At 40.3% G+C, this 23,670-nt stretch overlaps 3 protein-coding genes across 4 annotated transcripts; 2 read left to right on the top strand and 1 right to left on the bottom strand.

Annotated features, from left to right (window-relative positions):
- Positions 1–3,916: 3,916 nt before the first annotated feature.
- LOC102291179 (dnaJ homolog subfamily B member 9) lies at positions 3,917–6,392 on the bottom strand. The gene is made up of 3 exons (XM_005915602.2): positions 6,259–6,392; positions 5,728–5,969; positions 3,917–5,440 (listed from the first exon to the last, which is right to left on the bottom strand). The coding sequence occupies exons 2-3, from the start codon at positions 5,942–5,944 to the stop codon at positions 4,968–4,970; spliced, it is 690 nt and encodes a 229-aa protein (XP_005915664.1). The 5' UTR covers positions 5,945–5,969; positions 6,259–6,392; the 3' UTR covers positions 3,917–4,967.
- Positions 6,393–6,903: 511 nt separating this feature from the next.
- On the top strand, positions 6,904–9,947 carry LOC102290653 (THAP domain-containing protein 5). Its single transcript, XM_005915600.3, has 3 exons — positions 6,904–7,117; positions 7,323–7,509; positions 7,868–9,947. Exons 1-3 carry the CDS (start codon positions 7,032–7,034, stop codon positions 8,570–8,572), a joined length of 978 nt encoding a protein of 325 aa, XP_005915662.1. The 5' UTR covers positions 6,904–7,031; the 3' UTR covers positions 8,573–9,947.
- Positions 9,948–13,368: 3,421 nt separating this feature from the next.
- Positions 13,369–23,088, top strand: pnpla8 (patatin-like phospholipase domain containing 8). 2 transcript variants are annotated; one of them, XM_005915599.3, is made up of 10 exons: positions 13,369–13,560; positions 14,846–15,875; positions 16,903–17,052; positions 17,150–17,301; positions 17,484–17,578; positions 17,692–17,863; positions 18,025–18,082; positions 18,248–18,442; positions 21,517–21,712; positions 21,849–23,088. In XM_005915599.3, exons 2-10 carry the CDS (start codon positions 14,988–14,990, stop codon positions 22,121–22,123), a joined length of 2,181 nt encoding a protein of 726 aa, XP_005915661.1. In that variant the 5' UTR covers positions 13,369–13,560; positions 14,846–14,987; the 3' UTR covers positions 22,124–23,088. The 2 variants fall into 2 exon arrangements, with proteins under 2 accessions (XP_005915661.1, XP_005915660.1); XM_005915598.2 differs by having other exon boundaries at positions 13,371–13,512.
- Positions 23,089–23,670: the final 582 nt, after the last annotated feature.

Genomic DNA, 23,670 nt, shown 5'->3' with positions numbered 1-23,670 from the left:
GATGATACAGCAATGCAGGAGGAGGAGAAGAAAGCACTCACATCGCTTAATAATGAGAACAGCAATACCATCCGTCCAGCAGACAAGGGTAAGTGCACAGTTTTGCTAAACAAGAAAGATTATTGTGAGAAAATTTTGTCACTGCTCAGTGACCCTTTGCATTAGTACCTACTTGAATTGACTCACCACGGACGGACGGTGAGGCAAGAATATACCTGCTGCTCAGTCTGTGGCTTTTCGTCAGACGCTGGGAGCACGGAGTTTGGTGTGGTTTATCTCCCGTTGCCGGATTTCAAAAAAGGTGGTTTTGATTTCCATGAACAAGCCGAGTTGGCAAAACTACTCTGTGCTTATGTAGAAGTACAGATACTACTGTTAAAAACTACTCCAGTAAAAGTTGAAGTACTGAGTCAAATTCTTTACTTAAGTAAAAATAGAACTGTACAAGCTCTGAAATGCACTCAAAGTAAGAAAGTAAAAAGTAGCTCTTTGGAGGATGTTTCTGTTTGTGTGCAAAGCTATATGAACCTTGTGTTATATTATTGTGTTATATTAACATAATGATAAAATAATATTAATAGATGGGAATACAAACGTTCAGTCTAACTTTTTTAAAATTCTAATTATACTCAGCTTGAATCTGAAGGGAAAAAAAGGAAAATATATCTATTTTCTGTTGCCTACATTGTAGAGGATGACTTTGCCTCAAAACAGGAAAATGTGTACAGTAAAGTGGGATTCAGCAGGTGGGGGAACCCTAAAATTGGTTGTAATCGCTGAGTGTGGAGGGGGAAAAAAATCATAACTGACAATAATTTCTATTGAGAACTTCAGGAGACTTTCAGACTAGTGTACAGGCTGTGATCAGCTGACCTGCTGCTCTTTGTGGATTTACACAACGTAATTAAACCAGATGTCAGCAGATATTTCATGAGTTGTCCTGCTGATTCCATCCTCCACTGACAGCAAGCATTGTTTCTGCTGCCTTTTTTCTAGATGGTATAAATTTGGTATGAAGGTGCAATTCAGTCAATGAATCTAAGCATCATCAGCTGAGGTTCATATGAATGTCTGCTACACTTGATGCAACCTTACTCTGACCATGAACGACAGTCACTGGGCACCAGTCACACATTGTTCTTTACTTTAGAACCATCACAGTGCAGCGAATTAACCTGTTTATCCTGCACTAACCTGTTTATTTTCATGCAGCTTTTAAATAGCAGTTAGTCTACCTCGATTTGTTTTACAGCACATTTCACAATATGAAAAAAACATAATGTTGAATGTACAGACCGAATATCTGATTTAAAAACATGAGGAATTACATGTAAGCTTTACATTTACAGTTTATCAAATACCACTAAACAGTCCTTACATTTAAATCCAATCTCTCTTCTTTCTCTCATGTCTTTCTTATCTTTCTCCATCTCTGAGTAAAGTTAGCCCTCTTTCTTTTCTCTCCTGTGAAACACAGCAACTGGATCTTTAGCTAGCAACACACTGTGTGACAAACTGCCCACAAACAGTTTGTGTTTGCTGATGTTTGTTAGGCTGATAGATACCTTGCATTTGAAACTACCTGCCACTTTTTTTTAAGCCACTCCCTTTATGTTTGCTCCTCTTCAGTAAGGCTAGCTAGATCCTGAAGTACTGCAACTTATAGACACCTGCAGTCATTCTGGTGTTGTGTCAAGAAAGCAAGAAAGAAAGAAAGAAAGAATATCTTCCCACTTTTAACCCCTGACTTTGGTGATCCTCTGGTGATTAATACACGAACAGGACTGCCTTTCATGTTACAGTTTAGTCTCAAATCGCTTTGATGCCTGAAAGCTGGCAATGACAAAACTTCCCTCAAATGCATTAAAGCTAAAGTAATGAGTCCGTTTTGAAAATGTAAGGAGAAGAAAGCACAGATATTTGTTAAAACATGTAGGGAGTAAAAGTGGTCAGGAAAAACAACTACCTTAAGTAAAGTATAGATACCTGAAATTTGTACCTAAGTATAGTAAGGAAGTATTTGTAGGAGTCAAGGAGGCCACTTACATCGAAAGGGAAATACCATCTCTGAAATAGATATTAAACGCTTGAGTATTTTGCATAAAAAAATAATATGTATTTAATGTGAGATGGCTTCATGCCCAACTAGCAGAGCCTGCCCTACAATTTAACCAAACCAGTTACCTCATTTGTATCACAGTGTTATATGTGTGTTGTCATAAAAGACAAGATAACAAATGCTTTATTAGAGCTTTATAAAGAAATCTGCAGTGTCATGCTAGCTCTGTGACGCTGCAGATTTGCAAGACCATGGTGTGCTGGATCTCTAACCTTATTCAAATTTATGAAAAATATGATGGCCATCAGGATTACTTGTTAACCAGTGTTTATTACTTATTAGCCAACCTTACCACCACAGAGCTCTCTGCTAATACACATGCTCACTTCATTTTTTTTTTTTCAAATGGAGACGTTAAGGGGATTGCTATGCCACAGTCTTTTTTCTTCTACTTTCTCTCTTGTTGTTTTTAATATTTTATTTTATTATCTTGTGGTTGGATCTCATGAGCATTCGGTTTTAATGCTTTAACCCTCCTGCTATGTTTGTTTCTCAGGTACAGCAATTAAGTTAAGCTTTTGCTTTGTACTTGAGGAAAACCCACTAAATGACATAGAGAAATTGTAGGAAAATGGTTTGCCATTTCATGAAATGAAATAATTATGTTATTTATTGCTGTGCTGGATAAACAGTGGGTAAAAATATGGAATTAAGCCAACTTTAGATTTCAAGATTGAAAGATAAAACAGGGAGGGGATTTAAGGAGAGGAGATGCAGTTAGAGTCATAAGTATTTTGACAACAGCAGATTTTCTTTTGAAAATATAGTCTCTCAGTGGATTATGAGAGAAATTCAAACTTTGACTTTATTTAAAAGTGTTTAATAAAAGTATTGTATTGAGTGTATAGGTGTCACAGATACCCCTCTGTGAATCGCTGCCTTATCGTGGTGGAGGGGTTTGTGTGTCCCAGAGATCCCAGGAGCTATGCTGTCAGAGAGATTTTGCACCCTGGTAGGGTCTCCCATGGAAAATTAGAACTGGGTGAGGGAGCAGACAAAGAGTGTTTCAAAAGACCCCTATGAGTATACGATCAAAGGAACGGTTCACCCTTCTTGTAATGCATTATAGCCCGAATTTTAATAAAAAGCATTACCTAGGTTTCTAACCCACCATGTTGTTATTTTTGTCAAGGTTGCCTCTGTGTCACCTGATAATCCAATGAATGTTGCAGATTGCGCTCAAAACACTTTTCCTGCTTTAAGAAAGTATGACCTCTACTGGAAGTAGGCAAGAATTGCTTATCAGGTAAAATGCTGGCAAAACTGAAAGTGGGTTACTTGTGTATTTTGGTAACTGGGTGACCCAAATAAGTAAAATTGGGGGGTGGGTTATGATCCATGCATTTGAACCCTTAAAAAGAGCGTGAAAAACTGTCTTTCAGTCAAATCAACTATTAAGTTTCACATAAGAATCATCCAATGTGCAGTTGTGTTGTGTTATGTAAACTTACTGTGTCACTTACTGTACAAAACTGATACAGTCTGTTTATCTGAGACTGTATAACACGTATGCATGTAAAACAGTGTGCAGAAGCCAGTGCAGCAACTTGCACTTTGTGGCTTCACACATCAAGCAGCTTCTCCTTTTAGTTGCATCTCATCTCATGAGACCACATGACACGGAACTTATTCTACATTTGCATTGGTGTGTGTTTCACATGCAAATATAATTCATATTTTATAATCAGAATACAATCATAAACAATAAAGCACATTAATAACAAAGACCAATTACACAAGTGCATTACTGCCTCCCTCCTTTCCCAATTCAGTTAAACACAAGCACAAACTTTCCTCTAATATATATTTTTTTTATTCATTCTCCAAACATTTTGCAACCAATTGATATTCAAGACACTCACGCACGCATTCAAAGTGCAGACATTAGACAATGACATTTACACAGCACGGTCTATAGAAGAGCAAAGGTGCTAAATATTGCACATTATGATCAGTTTAGGGAATCTTAACTTGTCAGACCACTCAGTTTGACTGGCAGATGAGCCTGGGCGGTTTTTGTGATAGCTGGTCCAAATGAAAAAACAAAACAACAAACAAACAAAAAACAAACAACCAAACAGCCAAGCAATCACGCATGCAAACACCTCCGCCGACTTTGCCTGTGGCCAAGTCTGCCAGTTTTTGTCATAGGACTGATGTTAATTTCCAACCCTGACTGAGTAAAAGGTAGATGCAACTCTGTTGGAAGAGGAAAAAAACCCAACAACAACCAAAAAAAAACCTAAACGAGGTAACAGTTGATAATGGCCAAACTGTACACATTCCAGGTGAATGTAGTGCATCCACAAATGCAGTTAGAAGAATTGATTGTTGATGTATCCTTTCACCAAAATAAAGAAAAAAAAAAGGGGGGGTTGTCAGGAAACCAAATGTGCAAAACCTGCAAGTCTTGGTTTTGGATGAGAAAAAGGTTTCTATTGATGAGATAAAATAAAATATGGCCTATATAGCTGCAGAGTTATGGTTTCCCATTTTCACAAATGTGAATTCTAACGCATCTAATTGCTTCACTGCTCAAGAGAAAAGTACTCTTTTTAAACTAAGCATAGGCCATGCCTGAGAATCAGATTGTAAACATAACGAACCTGGAAAGCGAGGTGATAGGGAGGTATCTGACAGATCTTAAGACTTATTACTATGCTATAATAATAACATGAATGAGTTATTGCTTGGAAGCAGCCATTTTTCAGGCTAGCTTAGATATTTGTTCATACAGGAAATTACATGCAATTACAAAAAGCCACACAAAGCCACTCTGTTTCACCAAGTGATAAATTAGCTTTCAATTTCAAAAACCACAAAGAACCCCCCGACTATCCAGCCTGTCTTAAGAGCAGTCAGTGAAGGTGGTCACCATGTTCCCCCTACGCTGCGTCACTGTCCTGCAGTGTTGCTTCCCTGAGCCCTGAAATCTGTTCTCAGTCCTGGAGCTGTGCGTGTGAAAGGAAAACATCTTCTCCAAGTCCTCAAACATATCATCAAATAGTCCTCCGCCAAAGCTGCCCTGCTGAAACTGCCTCCTGTGCCCATTCATGGCCTCTCGATGAGCCTGGAAGTGGCTGTCAAAGTGTCTCTTGTGGTGGGAATTAGAGTGGGAGTGAAAGTGGTGTTGGTGGTGTTGGTGGTGTTGTTGTTGTTGACCAAAAGAGTCAAAGTCTTTGAAAATGTCATCAAAGTTGAATGACTTGAAGTGCTGGTTAAAGTCGTAGTCTCCTCCTCTCTGGCCCTCCCCTGATGAAGCACTATGTCCAAACTGGTCATACTCTTGCCTCTTCTTATCATCCGATAAGGTTTCATATGCTGGAGGACACAAATATATATAAAAGATTAAATTCATTAGGAAATAAGTTACAAAAAGCACAGAATGGGGCGTGTAACCCTTTAGCCGTTACCATAGTGTGCAATTACGTCAACAAAAACAAGGAAAGGTGCGACTGCTGGGGCAGATCCTCCCCTTTAAGTCCACTCTAACATCAGAATCCTTAAAAACAAACTTTTAAGTAGCAACTACTTTGCTTTTAGGTCTCTAGATCAACTGTATGAGGACTTATTCCCAACAATACAGACTGACATAATGTGTAACTTACCCTCTGCTATTTCTCTGAACTTGGCTTCAGCGTCTGGCCCCTTGTTTCGGTCAGGATGGTACTTCAGGGCCAGCTTGTGGAAGGCCTTCTTGATCTGCCGCTCGGTAGCATCTCTCGGCACCCCCAGTATGTCGTAGTAGTCCCTTTTGGCCAGAATGAACTCTGAGATGAGCAGAATATGCACTGCTAGCAGCAACGTCGACTGCGCTGTGGCCATACTGGTGGTTTAGACACCTTTCCGTCTGTGAGAACAGCATTTAGACAACTGTGTTAAAAACGTTTCACACAATTCTGAAACACTTCTGAAGCCTTAAAAGGATAAAATTGTTACCGTTTTGTCAAATGATACAAGCAGTTATTAACTTTCGAGCGAGTCTGAAGGCAGAAGGCGTCGCAAACAAGAAAAATGACAACTTTTACTGGAAAAGAGGAGTAACTAGTTTGACCTTTTAAAAGCTTGTAAATTATACCCTATAAAGAGCCACCGGCGGCAGCTAAGTTAAAGTAGCTAAGTTAAAACTGAGAGCTTACCTGTATACAAGGTAACAAACAGCCCGGGGATACTGGTGTTAATCGCCGGAGGTTCCAGCTCAGCTGATGTGAAACGAAAGCTAACAGTTGTTGTCTAGCTGCATTCCTGAGCCGTAACACCACGACTCGCAACGCCATTGGTGGGTTTCCGAACACAGTGATTCAGACCGTTGTGATTGGTGGAAAATATGCGCACGTGGAAGATTTAAGGCCAGGGCGGAACGTAGGTATAGGTAACGCAAGAAAATAATCTGCTCATCTTTTCCGCCTTTGCTTTTCTATTCAATTTTGACGTAATCGATTTAGCAGAATTAGAATACTTAAATAATCCGAGGGTTGGGGAAAACGGAAGCATTGAAAGTCAATAGTAAATTTAAATGAAAGATTTCAAAGATTAAAACGTCGATTGTACTTTATAGACAAATGCCATAAGACCTATACAGGTTTTGCCATCGGTACATTTTTTTATTTAGCGCGTGCGTTATTATTTTGTAGGTTTTTATTTAATACAAATAATGAAAATAAGAATTGTATTTTAAAAAGTTATATCCTCATAGGGAATCTTAATTTCAATGCAAATATTTCTAATAAGTGATGACGTGAAAGAGCCAGTAAAAAAGAAAATAAATGCTGTACACGTCACTTCCGTTACGAGGGCCACAAACCGGATATAATCATCTACGAGCTGGTTTGTGGGTTTTTTTTTTCTTTTTTTCTAATTGTATCCTCGAACGGGTCTCGCCGATGTGTTTTCATGTAGTCTGACTACAGATATGCCACGCTACTGCGCTGTGAGAGTTTGCAGAAACCGTGGGGGGACTGCATCAAGACAAGACAACAAGAGAATCAGCTTCTACCCGTATGTTTTTGTTGTTTTAGTTAATCTGTAACGTGTTGCTTGGCTTAATTGGTGAAAGATGTCACTTGCAGGAGGTGCAAAAAGGATGTCACCTAAGTATATCATAGCGCTTGCTTGTAATGACACGAGGGTAGTGTTGGGCTAATCCAAATCACACTCCAGTGCTTAGAGTTAAAGCTCTCTATTATCGGTCTATCTCTCAAAGGTTTCCTTTGCAAGACAAGTCCAGGCTTCAGAAATGGGTGAGCAACATGAAGAGGGAGCAGTGGACCCCTAGTAGACATCAGTATCTGTGCAGTGAGCACTTTACAGCGGACTGCTTCGATATTCGATGGGGAATCCGGTACCTGAAGAATACAGCCATCCCCACCATTTTTCCTTCTAGTGAAGATGTATGTATCTTGCAGCATTTAGAAAACATCAAGCTCAGAATACAATTTTAGCTTCTTAATAACTTCTTAAACTTTGAGTATAAAGCGTGGTCTTGTGGAGTTAAGCCTGTATTTATATATATATTTGTATATATTAGTACTATGTTATAACAGTGACTGCAAGGAAAAGAGGTAGTGAAGGCAGGTGAGTTTAAATACCTGGGGTCAACCAATCAAAACAAGAGACAGGGTACAAGAGTGGTGACGAAGAGAGTGCAGGCAAGGATTTAAGCAGTTTCTTACCACGCGTTTGTTGCGCCAAAACTTGTTGATTTTCTGTTAGTTCCCATTAATGAAGACCTTTTATCTTTTATTCCAGGACGATGAGAAGAAAACGACAAACCTGAAAAGAAGCCTCAAGGCTAAAACCAACATTTCACTCGGTGATCCTGAGCTTGCAACATTCGACTCTCCTGCCAGTAAAAAAAGGCCACTCATTTTGAGCAAAACAGGCAGAAAGTCCCAGTCAGCAGTGATAAACAATATGTCTGGGGAGCGCACAGAGATGGTATTTGAACCTGCAGTGTTGGACTCTCATTTAGAACGTTCTGAGATACAGACTGCTGCTTGTGAGAAACCACTTGATGGTGAAACGGCAGCACAGTCTCCAAGCAGGGAACTCTGTTCTGAAGAGCAGGCCGAGTCCACTGTGACTGTATTGTGCTGTGAGCCAGGTTCATTTTCTGATGCAGGGGCAAACATGGATGGAGATGCATTCCAGGCAGTGCTGGGTCAGGCTTTTAGCTTTGTCCCCATGGAACTGGTCAAGGACAAAACCACAGGCTGTTTTTTAGCAGAGAGTGGACTCACTGATGAAGAGAAGGTTTCTGTTTTTGAGCATTCGTACTGCAGACCGGATACTGACAAAGATGAGCTCTGGAGGAAGATCTTGAGTTTGCACGCAAAGATCTTAGAACTGGATCGCAGGGAGGAGAGCACGGTGGCTAAGATCCGTGCCCTGGAGAACGAGGTAGCCCTCCTGAAGAGGGATGGTGCTGTTTTTAAAGAGAAGCAGAAAGTTTAAAAGAGTGTATATCATCTGTGCTGGTCTGAATTTTTACAAGATGGAACGAGATGTTAATATATTCTTACAGTTAATTTGCTTTTGTAGAAATGTTGCAAATGCTTTCATACAAACCTTACACAAAGCACACCAGAAGACGCTGCGCTTCAGTCATATGTCTGCTGGATTCCTTAATGCTGACCTGAATTTATGCGTACACACATAATAAAGTCAGACCAGCCTCAGACCATGCATATCCTCAAAGGATGAAGCCATGGCTGTTTTAGACAATTTAAACACAATTTCTAACAAAATAATATAGCAAATACCTAAAAAAAAAAAGAAATGACAATAATAACAATGTAATATATATTCATGTATTCATTTACAGTTTTAAAAATGTATAAAACTATAACACAGAAATAAGTGTAATGCATTCTAATGAAGAAAACACAAAATATGTTTTACATAACACAAAAATGGGCATACCTTATCACACCTGTGATCATATCCCAGCTTTAAGTGGTTAAAATGGGGGACAGATAACAATAATAATACTAATAATAATAATAATAATAATAGTAAATAAGCATGGCATTGATGTGCTTTCATCATTGGTCCATTTATTGCGTCTTTAACATCAAACCTTTGTACTTCTGTCTGAACAGAAGCTTATATGATGTGGGTTTTTTCTCCTCTTTTTTAACCATTACGACTGCTGTGCAAACACAGAGTTCATGTTCAGTAAGCTCACAGCTTTCTCCACCATACACATCACTGTCTCTCCACGCATTCCTATATAGAGAAATGTGGGGTGGAACAATGTGGCACATGCCTGTTGGGTTATTATCAGTATAGTGATGAGGAAAACTGGCTGGTGTCCATGTTTGATTGAATGAATGAAAGAAGGCCATTGTGCCTCATTTTATCCAGCTCAGTGTTCTACAAAACGGTTCCCTGCTTCTGTTATTACACACGTGTATCAGATCATCTTTAAGGTTCCACCTGCTGGAGCTGGATTACAGCTTCTCAGTGCTTTGTTACAGTGCATAATTATTATTATTATTATTACGGGATGCAGTGCAGAAGTTTTAGGAACCTAAGATGTGGTATCTGAACGGACGCAAATTCTGCAACATGACTGCAATCCAGAGACATAAAGAACAAGAGCCCTGCAGCAGATGCATCTGAGGTGCTGCAAAAGAGCTGGGGCAACTTCTCTGAGATGCTTGGAACGGCCTTTCTGCTGAGAAGCTTGAAAAACTGTGAAAGTTTTCTTGTTCTTGCTGTTTCAAAGTTGGCCACGCCAAAAATGCATTACTGCACTTTATATAAGTTTACTAAATAAAAACTATTATTTGTGAGAATGTTTAGTGCCTAAGACTTGTGCACAGTAATTTTCTATACTATCTTGTGATCAGTTTTAACTTTCTAACTTATTAATGGTTATTTGACTGCTGCCCTATGCAGCGTTGTTGCATTTCACTGTGTGGTCTGTCGGCAGCTTCCTTTGTTATACTCAGTTTGCTGCACAAGATTTAAGTGGTTTACATTTAATGTACTGGTGTGCTGCTTAAGTGCTACATGTTATACAATTAGTCATTTAATTGTGTTTTGTTTTAAGACTGAATTAATATAAATAGAACTGGACAAACTGTGATACCTTGATGTGCTGCTGGTAAATTCTCTCCATTTTAACTCTGTTGTATCAGTGCATTCATTCATTTTGTTTTTTGTTTTTTTCTTCAAACATTTAGTCTGCAAAAAGAGTATTGAATGAACATTGATGCAGGTGTATTGTGATGATGGCAAACTAAGCATATGATTCAGTTTTCATGCAGGGGCATTTTTTGTGCAGTGTAGATTCAAGTGACAAGGGTCAGGTGACCACAAGTCTAGATTTTCTGGGTTTGAAATTGAGCTGAAGACTACTGACAATGTGTTCATTTGTTTTTCTCCTCATGTTTTGAAAATGACGGTGATCCAGCTTAAGTATATCTCTTTGTGCTTCAGCTCCACCTGCTGGAGAAAGAAAATCATCATCGCTGTCTTTACACGATGCTTTACACAATAGCTGGCACCTATTTAAGCACAAATTGCTGTTGTTGCCTTTATGCCTCTGAAACTGGAATTGAAATAATGCTGCTGTGCATTTTCAGTATTGGGATACTGCTATATATCTCAGAGATATCTCAGCTTTCTTCTTCTTTGGTGGATCACAGTAAAAAGTGTTTTAAGTCATTCTTACAGCCTGCTTTAGCCTAAACTAGTAAAAGTCTGAAGAGGTACTTCAAGCCAGGTGTTTTACTTTCATCCAGCCATCCATCAATCCATTATTTTAATACCTATCCAGATTCAGGTACCACGGGCAGCAGTCTAAGCAAAGACATTACCACCCAGGCATTCCCAGGTCAGTCTAGAGACACTGACGCATTCCCAAGTCAGTTTAGAGACATTTAGGTGTTTCCAAGTCAGTTTAGAGACACCCAGGCGTTTCCAGTCCAGTCTATAGACAGCTAGGTGTTACCAAGCCAGAAATTCCTCACCTAGGAGTCGTCCAGGAGGCATTCTAGTCAGATGCCTGAATCACCTAAGCTGTCTCCTTTCTATATGGAGGAGTGGCGGCTCTACTCTGAGCCCGTCCCAGGTGACCAAGCTCCTCATGCTGTCTTTAAGTGAGACTCCAGACACCCTTTGGAGGAAGCACATTTCCAACACTCGTGGGCTTTCTCTTTTTTTGAAAAACGAAAAACACTCAAAAAGAAACAAAGGCAGACAGAGAGAGTTGTCTATAACGCTACAAAAGCTGTGCAAAAACAACAGTTACACATCTTTTGAGATATTAAATATGTTATCAATATTCTTTTTTTAAACATCAGGATTATCTGCAGCATCATGACAGGTGAACTTTGTCCACGCTGTTCTTTTGAGATTAAAATGATAAAAGATTATAAAAGATATATCTAAAACTTATATCTAAGTTTATTTGAACACTGACTTTTTAAGTGTCAGCGAACCTGTGTGTGAAGTTCTTAAAACTTCTGTTTTAAGATGAAAATAATCATTTAAAAATGTCAGAGTCTCTTTAAAATGTGCAGGTCGATTGTTTTGTGTTTGACCTTGTAATATCTGCTATGACTAGGGAGATTTTAAAGGTTGTGCCCATATCCTTCGCAGACCTTGGAAACTCAGCGTACAGATAAGCGTCTCTCATAGGTCCATACTTTTTGCATTTGTGATTTAGATGAGCAACAACTAGACAAATAGGATAAGCTATTGCTTTTTGGCTGTCCTGCTACTCAAACGGCATCTTGTAAATTTGTTGTTGCTTAAAACAACCGTTTACTGTATGCCAAAATGACCTTCAAGCTACTGAAAAAAAGTACTAAATACCACGTATCTTTGTCTTAAAAAGGTTAGGTTTTGATGCAGTGACTTGTACTAAGAGCTACTGAAGTAGTCATGCATATGGCTTGGTGGTAGTTTCCCTGGTATAATCAAAAAACAGCTGACACATAGACTGAGGATAATAGAAAAGTGAGATTGAATAAGAATAGCAGTAGATTATTGCCCCAAAATTAATGAATATAGATGCCTTATTGTCAAATGGAAGGGGTTCTTCAGTCTAAAAGTTATAAGTCTAAAAGTGTTTACTGTGAAACCATCCATATTGGAATGAGCAATAGTGCAATAGTGTCGTGACCAGATCAGTAACATTACCTCAATTTGGAAAGATAATTTAAACCAAGCATTAATAAGAGCATGAGATAACACAACCTTAATGACTTAACAGAGATTCATCACATTGACTGAACCAAACATATTAAGTGAAAAAAATATTAACTGGAGAAAAAGAATTAATTGTTAAAGATCACAAAAAAACGTTTATTTGAAATTTCTTGTGAGACATTTAAAGAGACATCACTTATATCTCAGTCAAAGGGCAGGGGGGCTGTCAAGAAGCCATTCTTAATGAAGGGAAACAAAGACATAAGACTGATGTATGCCAAATTACACAAGAAGCTTCATATGGGGTTGCCACAGCAGATGGATCCATAGATTTTTATACCAGGTGTCTTTAATGATGCAGTCCACCCTGACATTGTGCTCAGTCTTGTACCAAAGTGTTATATGTCATGTGTTAAATATATTTGTTAACTACTAGGCTATTGATCCACTATCCTACACATAAAAAACCCCAACAAATGTGACATTTTTGGTTCAAATCTTTGTCTGTATGTACAGAAGAGATGGTGGAGGCTGTGTCATGGTTTAGAGACACACGGGTGTTCCATTAGTTTTACCAAAATGAATGAAATAATGGACACAGAAAAGTAAAGATCATCAAAAGATTTTGATCCACCGTGCAATACCACCTGGAAAGTATCTGACTTTTTTCAACAAGACAATGATCCCAAACCTGTTTCCCTGTACTGTCTTTTTCTTTCCTCTTTTCTCTTTCCCCCACTTCCCAACTGTACACGACAGACCCTACCTGAGCCCGATTCTGTCAAGGAAGACATCTCTTCTTGTTAAAATGGAGTTCTTCCCTCCACATTCGCAAAGTGCTTGATTATTGGAATTTTTTCTCTAATACTGCAGGGCCTTTACCTTACAATATAAAGAGATGACTCTTGTTGTGTTTTGCCATCATAGCACACAGTAAAGAGGGTTTTGTTGAAAAGGAACTTCACCCTTACTCTTTGTTGTCATTTTCGAAATGAAAACCTGTGGCTCTCAAAGGATTTCAAGATTTTAACTGATGTTGTAACGCTCCTCTTATCTCCTTATTCCTAATGTGTTTTTACTGACCTCTAGTGGCACACCTAAACCACTGCAGGGGAAACGGTCCGCTGAACTATGCCCACATGCGTAACTTCCTCTACTCTTCCTGTTTATTTTTTTCTAAGGTACCATCCTCATACTGAATGAAACACTCCAGGAGCTCTGGGTTCCAGAAGGTGAGGAGACGATCTGCTCATGTTGCTATCACCAATAGTGTTAGAAAGGTAGGTGTTTTATGTTCACTAGTATTGCTGTCAGGTACCAGCGGGGTCACATGTTTACGTTTAGACGTCTGTTTAGCAAGCTAGCTTTCAGAAATCATGGGTCAGGTGCTTATTCCTTCACATAAGCGTGTTATATAAAATAAGAAGCTTTCTAGTCACTAATACGTTTGAATTGGTTCTGCTGACGCCTAGCGCCAAAACAAACTGTACAAAGCGGACCCAGAGAACAGATAATGGTCGTTATTTAGCCTTTTTTGTGTTTCGAAGTATGTGTGGTGGGGTGCTAATGAAGTTTAAAAGCACACTCACAGTGCAGAGCTAACACCCAGGAACTTAAGGAGCGATATTTTTATCTGCTGGGTTTAAAGGTCTACCATTTGTTGGAGCAAAGTCTTGTTCTCTATGACGTCCACCAGCCACTTCTCTCTAAACCTGGTCCTCCCCGGTGTGTGCACCAGTTTGTTTGACTCCACTATGAAGCTGACTTCCACTGGTAGAGTTTGAGGTTTAACCTTCGATACATCCACGACGAAGTAGACGCTAGCTGTCCCCCGAATTGGCTTCCTCGGTGTTGGGGTGCTGAATCGGGCCCGGTAGTGGTGGAAGGTCCGGTGCTCCTCCTCGGTTGAGCAGACAAAGTCCACACTGTACAGCCAGCAAGAGGGGAGCTCCCATGTTTTAATGTAAGCCCCAATCTGCTTTTCCCCGACATTCACTGTGAAGTCCTTGCAGGCAGCCCATGGGATATCATCCATCTCGGCCTTCTCAGTGCGGTGGTGTCGGTCCAGCAGGGTTTTTACAAGCTGAGCTGACTCTGTTGTTAGGTTCATTGTTGTCCCCCTTTTTAACAGTATCTTGATGAAAGTTGCGGTCATTTGTATTGTTTGTTGGACTGTTTCTATAGTTACCGGTCAGACGGCGGCCTCTGTTGGCCAAATTTACAATGGCAAGCAAGTTAACCAATATCGCCCTGAGCTTCTGTTTGGGATGTTTTTGTTTGTTTTCTGATTTCACCTAGCTGTTCGGAATTAGTTTGAACTGATAAATAAAAGAAAAGCACTATATTTGAACTGAGAACATTTTTTTAAAGTATTTCCTCATATCCATCCTATAAGGTATATTTTAGCATAAAACAAAGTCACTGATTTACGGTGTTTAAAACACTTTATTAAGTGCAAAAAAGCCCAAATTTAAGGTTTCCATATGAGGACACTGGGTTTCTGGCTGATATACAAGTGTTCCTCTTTATATAATTTCCTTTTTATCTCTGTTTTTATCTTTACAGGTAGTGTGTTGCAAGCAGCGAACAATAAACTCATGGCAGAAAGCCTCCCATAATGCTGCTGAATTTGCCAGAAGTTATCGCCTCATCTGTTTGCTTGAGGAAAGTATTTCTCTCCTGCCATCCCCAGTGAAACAGGAGACGTATGTCACGGATTAGGATCACACTTGACAGTGTTACCAAGGCAGTAGGTGGCACAGACTTCATCTCCAAGTTCTCCCGGCTCAAGGCGGGGGGCGGCGGTGGCACAGCTGAGAGCACCCACGCAGAAAAGTCTCGGGTAAAAGCCGAGACAGTAGCCTCAAAGGCTTCACTACCTGAAACTACAATGAAAGTAGAAGATGAAGGTGAGGAGACAGATAAGGAGCAGCAGCAGATTACAGAGAAGCCCTTTGTTTCCACAAAGAAGTCCATGTCCACTTTGGATTCAGCAGCAAGTGTTTCTGCCCCCTCCTCTAATGTGGCAAAACAAACTATGCAGCTGCTTCAGCCGGCAGCTCTGTCTACCAACATGGATGAGACCTACAAAACCCTGGCCAACCACATTGACGCTTATTTCGGACCCAGCACAGAAGGAGAGAGCAGGCAGCAGCAGCACATAGAAGGGGGCGATCATGTTGCTGGACCAGTTCCTCCGTTTTCCTCTCAGAAGAAGGGGGACCACATTCCTGTTTTGTCCCCAGTAGGAAAAAGTGTTGAGGCGCCAGCTAAAATTCCTGCCTCTGCCTCTTCTCCTTCGCCTAGTCCTCCAGTAGAGGCTCCTTCTGCCGAAAGCGAAGCTGTGGCGACGGCCTCCCCTAGAAAAGGCTTCACTCATTATCTGTCCTACCCACGGCCCAGTGTTCAGGCTTTTGTCGGCAGCTACATCGCACCACTGGTCCCCAAATTTAGAAGCGATTCCAAAAAAATGTCAGACACGTCTTCAGATGTTGCCGTGGATGATGCCACTCCAGAGAAGGAAGAAGTAAAGACGGAGAGTGAGGAAGAGAAAGCCGACAAAGCAAAGCAAGAGCTGCTAACTCAAAGGGAAAAGGTGAGGTGTTAAATGTGATGCTAATGACCGATCCATGCTTCAGAGCTTTGATTCGCATTCACAAGCAAAACAGAACAGGAGAGGAGAAGCAGTACAATGAAAAATTTAAATAAAAGCTAATGCCAAAAACATAGATGAAATGTATTTACACTTTCTTCAGTAAATTAAAATAAGATGGAATTATTCTGGAGAGACGAGATCCTGTCAGAACTAAATAAGTCACGTAGAAAAATTAAGTTTGGAAGTGATCCAATCAGAAGGAATCTTCTTACTTTCCTATGTGCACATTTGATTTGTCCATCGTAATTTTTTTTTGAGAACAGGACAAAACATCAACACTTGTGAGGAAGAGAAGAGCAGGTATATGGTCACATTTCTAATTTTATGTCAAGGGAAATTAAAATGCTTTATGAACTGTGTATGAACTAAAATTAGACTAAATCTAAAGAATCCCAATGACTAAGCTATGACCTTTTAGACTATGACTAAAAGATTATGACTAAAACTAAATCTATATTAACACTAGTTCTAAGAAATGAAGATTACACCATGTGGGAAATATGCATCGGTGTGTACTGCTCCCTTTGCTGTCTAATGAAGCTGGCAGTTAAGGACACGTGAGGCAACTGTTTCTCAAACTAGAGATCTCTCATAGTCACGTGACTGGATCTTCCTCTTCTCCTCCTCCTGTTCTCCTTTCATACCGGTTACAATTAGATCACCTCGTTGTGTGAAGGGAGTAGAATGAACTCATCCTTTCCTGCATGTAATAACCTTTTATTTCAAACCCACAAAGGCTGCCCCTCCACATGTCGAACTACCCATAATTATTGCTTCAGCTCCCAGATATATAAAAATGTATGAGGTAGCGCAGCGTGTCTTTGGGCATGGAAGGGATGGTTGATATTCCCCGAAAAATGTTATAAATGATGAGCTCTACTATTTGTCATTGTCATTTAACACATATCCAAACAGTTTCCACATTATTTTTGACCTTTGCTTTATTTTGTCTGCGTTTGTCACCTAGATAATAGCCAGGGTGAGCGTAGACAACAGGACCAGAGCTCTGGTGAAAGGGCTGCAGGCCGTCACCGACGTCAAACTCCTCACTGCTCGAGTGGAGGAGCTTAGCAGCCATCTCCTGGAATTCCCAGAGACTCGAGTTGTGGCCATCAAGGTTAGTGCTGTTTGTAATTTCAACTTGTTCTTGTAACATGTGGGTTGCATGGTCATTAAAGTCATTCATTTTCTGTGTTTACTATTGTGACTGATAGGAGAAAGCGCTGCCCTGCCTTCTACGACTGCGCCAGGCCAGAGATCTTCCTCTTCAGGCTGCTGTGAGAGAAGCGTTGGCCCTGACTGGCTACACCGAACCAGTCAAAGGCAGAGGAATTAGAGTCCTGTCCATAGATGGAGGGGGAACAAGGTGCGGCTTTTGGAAAAAAAGACAGACACTCAGATTATATTAAAACTAATACAGAGTACAAATCTACTGCACATGAATGTAAATGAAACAAACTTTTTAAACAAGGTGATCAGCAGACATCAGTCTGTCTAAAGTAAAAGTGTTGCGGACACAGACTGAAATATATTGTTAAACTGTTCCAGGGGGTTGCTGGCCCTGCAGACTCTCCATAAGTTGCAGGACCTCACAGGGAAACCAGTCCACCAGCTCTTTGATTACATCTGCGGGGTCAGCACAGGTATGGTGTTGCCACCTCTCTCTTGTCAGTCTGTTATAAGCTTAATCCATCATTTATCTCATCGATTAAAGGATTTTAGGTGTCAGCTGTCCTCACTTGTTCCTTTCCATTAGGTGCCATTCTGGCTTTCATGCTGGGGATTTTCCAGGTCCCCCTGGAAGAGTGCGAGAAGATGTACCGGGAGCTGGGCTCGGATGTGTTCAAACAGAATGTGATCGTTGGAACAATGAAGATGGGCTGGAGTCATGCTTTCTATGACAGTGAAATGTGGGAGAACATCCTCAAGTTAGTCTGCAACGCTCTTTCATTGCTTATTTAAAAAAAAAAAAGGTCTGGTTTTTTTATTTGTACACTTTTTGCATTCTTTCTTTCCTCTCTTCAGTCCTCAGCTTCAAAGACACCAGGATAGTCTAGAGTATTTGTATGTAATTTTGTGTTTTCTTTAGAGAACGGATGGGTGATGGACGTATGATCGAGAGTGCCAGGGATCCCCACTGCCCAAAAGTAAGTGTTTGAGTGCACACCCATGGGATTTTGTTTAACATCTTAATATTTCTAATGTGCCTGTTTAGTTTCATTTTTCTCTTCTCATTGTTTATACCGCAGAGGACTTGAAGGGTTTCATGAAACTGATTATAAAAATTAAAAAGTTCTTTTCATGCCCACTAGGTGTCAGCAGTGAGCACTATTGTGAATAGAGGTCTTCCTCTGAAGGCATATGTGTTCAGGAACTATCGACTCATGCCAGGAGTGAGATCTCACTACCTTGGAGACTGCAAACACAAGATGTGGCAGGCTATCAGGGCCTCGTCTGCCGCTCCGGGCTACTTTCAGGAATTTGTTCTGGGAAAAGACCTTCATCAGGTACAACATGAATGTGAGACAACTGGGAGATGTTTGACTGTTCAGTTTATTCAGTTTATTTATTTATTTTTAACTTAAATTTAAGTCTGAACTGAACTCATCTTGTCCATCCACTCATGCTGCTAACTGCTTTTCCACTTCACTAACTAAATCGCAATATATTAATTTAGTTATTGTGTCTTGGTTTCAGTTGACCTCCACATTTTCAAAACCATAAAAATAATTATCTGTCACAAATTAAGCCAGTGTTATGGAAGTAACAGGGATTGAGATTGGCATGTGAAAGTGCACGTCTTTAAGAGGTTTGCTTTCCAGGAAATCTACCAATGCGCTTCTGCCTCGATGCTACTTTTTTAAGGGACCAGTGCCAAGGACACAGGCACTGCGTGCAACAGCAGTGGCAGTTTTATTTACATAGAGCATTTTATTACACATAAACTAAGCTGCAGTGCATCGTGTGTGTTTGTGCATCAAGGATATATGTGCAGATTTGTTCCACTATTTCAAACTCACAACCTTGGAACAGCCCCATAATTGGCTCTTCCTCTTTTCTGGCTGTCAAGAGCCTGAAGGACAGAGGGGAAAGTCAACAGAATGGGGTGGCGGTACAGAGAGAGAGAGAGAGTCCTCAGACCTGGTCTGTGACCTTAAACATCAATGGTATCCTCCTTTTTACACCTCGAGAGGCCTTCCTCGAGGGAAATTGCAAAAGTTTCTGATTCCCTATGAAAGAGAATATTTTAAAGGAACCGTGTCTGTGTGGAGGCTATTCCAGTTGTCACAGAGCGAAAGGAAGGGTAACACCTGGGACAACCTGATAAGCATGTGGGAGGCGAACCCATACGAGCAAAGTGAGAACATGCAGACTCTACAGAGATCATCAGTCAGCCCGTAATATTGCCCAATATGTCATTTAGGTTCTAGTTTGGATTCTTGTCAGATGTATTGGTTTTTTTTCTCATTTTAAAAACTGATTGCTTTTAATGTATTAGGTGGGGCTTAGACGGTGGCCCTGAGAGTTCAAATGTGCTGCAATTTAAGAAAACACACTGGTATTTTGCTGTACTCTAATAAATCTGGAAGTTGCCCAGAAAGACTAATATTAAAGTGTTATTTTGAAGTGGTATTATTAGGGCAGGATATCTTTAGATGATCTTACAGGCAGCAATTATCCTCAAGGCTTAGCTTCATTTTGATAACCTACTTAAGCAAAATTAGCCTTGTCCCTTCTTCTCTCCCCTGCCATCTTCTAATACAGTAGACCTTGTAGACCCCCCCTTTTGTGGTTTTTTTTTTTGTTTTGTTTTTTTTTGTTGTTTTTTTTTGCCAATAACAGCTCATAATCTCCACCTCTGGTCTACATAAGCCTTGATACTTGTAGACGTTATTGGTTTAGAACCAAAGGCCTGCTCATTGTTTGCCCAGAGAGCTTTTTTTGTGGCACTATCCCAGCAAACGTGCTCTAATCTTTAGTTAACAAAAGCTAAACTGTCTGCTGCTTTCTCTCCATTTATTAACAAGGCAAATATGACATGGCTGTAATCTCCCTTTCTATCCAACACAATTACAGTTACATTTCTGTTTGCATGTATAACGTGTGTGTGTGTGTGTGTGTGTGTGTGTGTGTGTGTGTTTCTGTTTGCACATTTCTCTCCTCACTTACACCTCTGCAGAAAGTATCTGTTTCCCATGCACTGGGCTGACAGCAGGGATGGAAAGACACAGACTGAGAGAGTTATGTGCGTTGTTCTCCAAATTCCTCTTGGAGCCAAATAGTGTTTCATCAACATTTTGAGCTACCCTCGCCACCCACTGATCTCACTCCTACTCTAGTTTTCAGCACTTGCAGCGGTATTTCTCAGGAGAGTTCTGCCACTGCAAGGGATTAAAAAAAACACATGAACACATTCAAGTCAATTGTTTTCATCATACAGCATTACTAAGGAGTTTCTTGCAGTCACTGAGATCAGAGGGGTTCTGAATGTCATTTAGTGTCAGAGTCAAGAGGAATCTGTGTGGTTTGTCTCAGCAGTGCAGCTTATAGTATACGAATATATATGAATTGCTTACACCTTTGTCTTAACAGTCACAAAATCAGGCTTAAAATGGCACTTTTAATGTTTTATTGTACCATAAGAACGCATTGAGAGCAGAGCAGACCCATTAAGCTCAACATTTACTGTGGTCTAATGTAATGTGGGATAAGTGAAGAGCAGAAGAAAAGATTTTTGTTACCAGGAGCTTTCTGCTTTTGTTTGTTGTCCTGGTGCTACTGACCCGTTACAGCCTACGGTCACTCTGAAGAGTGAAACAGGGAACTCTCATTGATGACACTTTGAGTCTGATATAAATGTGCATCCTAAAATGATTTCTAAGTCTTTTATGCTGGTTATGTATCCTTACAAACTAAACTACTGCATTAGTTTCATTGCTTTTCTGTTGCCCCACCACCTGTAGAAGAGTGGAAATAACCTTTTCCCACTTCTCTGCGGGGCAGGATGGAGTGCCACACTCTCACACTATTTAATCTCAGCCAAAAGCACTTCAGTGCTTGGATTAAATTCAGAACTGAACTTGGTGAAAGGCTGACAAAGAGCAGAAGCAGCAAAACGGTTCAGACAGCCATTGAGCTAGATTATTCTTTTTTCTTTTCTTTTTTTTTCTCTGTTCATGATTCTGTCAAGAATCTGTTAACACTATTTAGTAAAAATGCACACCAAATGGGTAGTGCAAAAGCAATGGGATAATACAAGAAAGTTGTAAGATTAAAATCCTGAAACGCACTGTGATTTACCAGTGAAGCTACATTTGTACTGTAGGTCGTTTCTGTCCAAATGATCCAAATGCAACTTATTTTTGAGGGCAGATAAAACCACTGTTTTCCGGGCTTGTTTACTTCGTTTTCCAGCACAGCACATCTCTCGCCCAAAGCTGTGTAGCTCTAGGACAGCCTGTCCACTTCACCTCATTTGTCCTCAACATGCTGTCACAACAGATATATTTAAGCTAAAGGACACATACCAAAAAATCTTTCTCTGCACAATAAAAACATGGCAGCCTTTCTTCCTCTCTAGGATGGAGGACTCCTAATCAACAACCCCACAGCTCTGGCCATTCATGAGTGTAAGTGTCTGTGGCCAAACACACCCCTGCAGTGCGTGCTGTCTCTGGGCACCGGGCGATACGAGACAGCGGGCAAGAATAGCACAACCTACACAAGCCTCAAGACCAAACTGGCTCACGTCATCAGCAGTGCCACAGATACAGAGGGTAGGACCACACAAAATGTTGTTTATCAGTGTTTGACATCCCACAAGCAGTTATTTCTAAACGAAAAGTTAGAGGTGGTGTGATGAAAACCAGTATTGGACAAAACAAAAAACATGTCCCTCCATCCTTATTTCAGAAGTACACACCATGCTGGATGCTCTCCTGCCCCCGGACACCTACTTCCGTTTCAACGCCTACATGAGCGAGGACATCCAGTTGAATGAGAACCGTGTAGAGAAGCTGAACTTCCTCAAGAGCGAGGGCGAGCGCTACCTCGAGCGCAACGAGGCCAAGCTGAGGAAGGCGGCTAGCGTCCTGGGCCAGGAGAAGAGCGCCATGCAGCGACTGGCCGAGTGGGCCAAGCTCAAGGCCGACATGTACGAAGGTTTCCCCTTCGTCTCCAAGCTCTAGCCTGGTAGCAGTGTGACCCTAGGGGTTTGTTTTTTAAGGTAGAAAGACACAGAGAGGGAGGCAAATAGACCCCCAATGGAATCAATGTTGTGGAAAAGATGCATACTAGGAGACAGTTTGAAGTTAAATTACAAATGTTTACACTGTTTTACTGCAGCTACCTAACACTAAAAGAAAATATCCTTTGGTCATATTGATGTTTAATAATTAACAAGTGTAATACAATTTGCTGTTGGTGGGGAAGGATGTGTCTATAGTGGAGACGGAATGTTCTATTAGAACTGAGCAGGTTTTGACATTACAGCGGAAACCTTTACATGACTGAGGGAGGAGGAAAATGCAAGAAAATGCTGGTTTACTGGTTTTTGGGACGCACAAAGATGGGCATGTGATACCTGTTATACACAACAGTTTACCTATGGTTATTGGGTAAAGGAAGTGAGCTTTGTTTTCTTTTTCAGTAACTTGAATACATAAAGATGTAATTAATACATGATTGCACCGTGAGAACATGAGCGTGACTACCTATCTGTAACACTGTACACAAGTTAACACCTCACGCACTTTTTAAAGGGTAATTCTTAGCCTCTCTGTTGAGAATGATGTAAATACATTTTGTGGTAATTATGACATAAGTAATTATGAAGTGTTAGAATTTAACAATTTAAAAAAGTGTGCACATACCGCTACTTTGAAGACTGATACTAAAGTAAAAGGAAAATGTTGTAATCTGGTAAAAAGCATGTCTATCCCGCTTTAAGCAGCTAGTTGTGGCCCCATGGTTAATATAAAGCTTTTACCTTGAACCTCAATCAAGCCTGATTTCTGTTTCTGCACAATTTATAAACTAAATAGACTTGACATTGTGAGAATCCTTCCTGCCCTGACCCCTTCCTTCATTACTTAGTGGAATGCCAAAAATGAACAAAATGTAATGATATAATAAAATTATACTGTCAAACCACTCTTCCCTCTTCCTTCTTGCACAAAGTGTTCTTCACTCACTCAGTCTTTGTGTGTTTACACACTACTTTGAATTTAATCCTTAGTTATTATTAAACCTGACCCTGGTTCTGCCAGAAGTTTCTTGTTGTTTAGAGGGGAGTTTTTCCTTCCCACTGTTGTCGCTGTGGGCTCATCTGATAGTTTTGATTTTCTGTATTATTTTAGCATCTTTACCTGTCACTCATTTATAACATTTGGGGTGTTAGGAAACAAACCAACAGACAAAGGAACACCCAGTGTATTGAGGATTGCGTTGAAATCCTATACCATCCAAGAATGGAAAATCATTTTGTTTTCAAAACTGCAGAAATGTCTCTCCTTAGTTCCTAAACACCTAAAAAGCAAATAGAAGTGATTTTGTTTCTCTTTGTGTTTGTGTGTGCGTGTGTGATGTATATCTGCTTTCAGTTTCTGCTGCCTCAGTGTCATTTAAAATAAGGACACACACAAATCACAATGCGCCACACAAAAGACATGTCAATGAAGAATGCCAAGTGTCGTCTTATGATGAATTGCTTTTCTTTTTCCAGTTGCGCGCATTA

Source organism: Haplochromis burtoni, unplaced genomic scaffold (assembly GCF_018398535.1).
Source record: "Haplochromis burtoni strain Fernald_Lab_line unplaced genomic scaffold, NCSU_Asbu1 Contig_14, whole genome shotgun sequence".
NCBI lineage: Eukaryota > Metazoa > Chordata > Actinopteri > Cichliformes > Cichlidae > Haplochromis > Haplochromis burtoni.
Note: the sequence above shows the minus strand (reverse complement) of the source record. Positions and strands in the feature narration are given on the sequence as shown.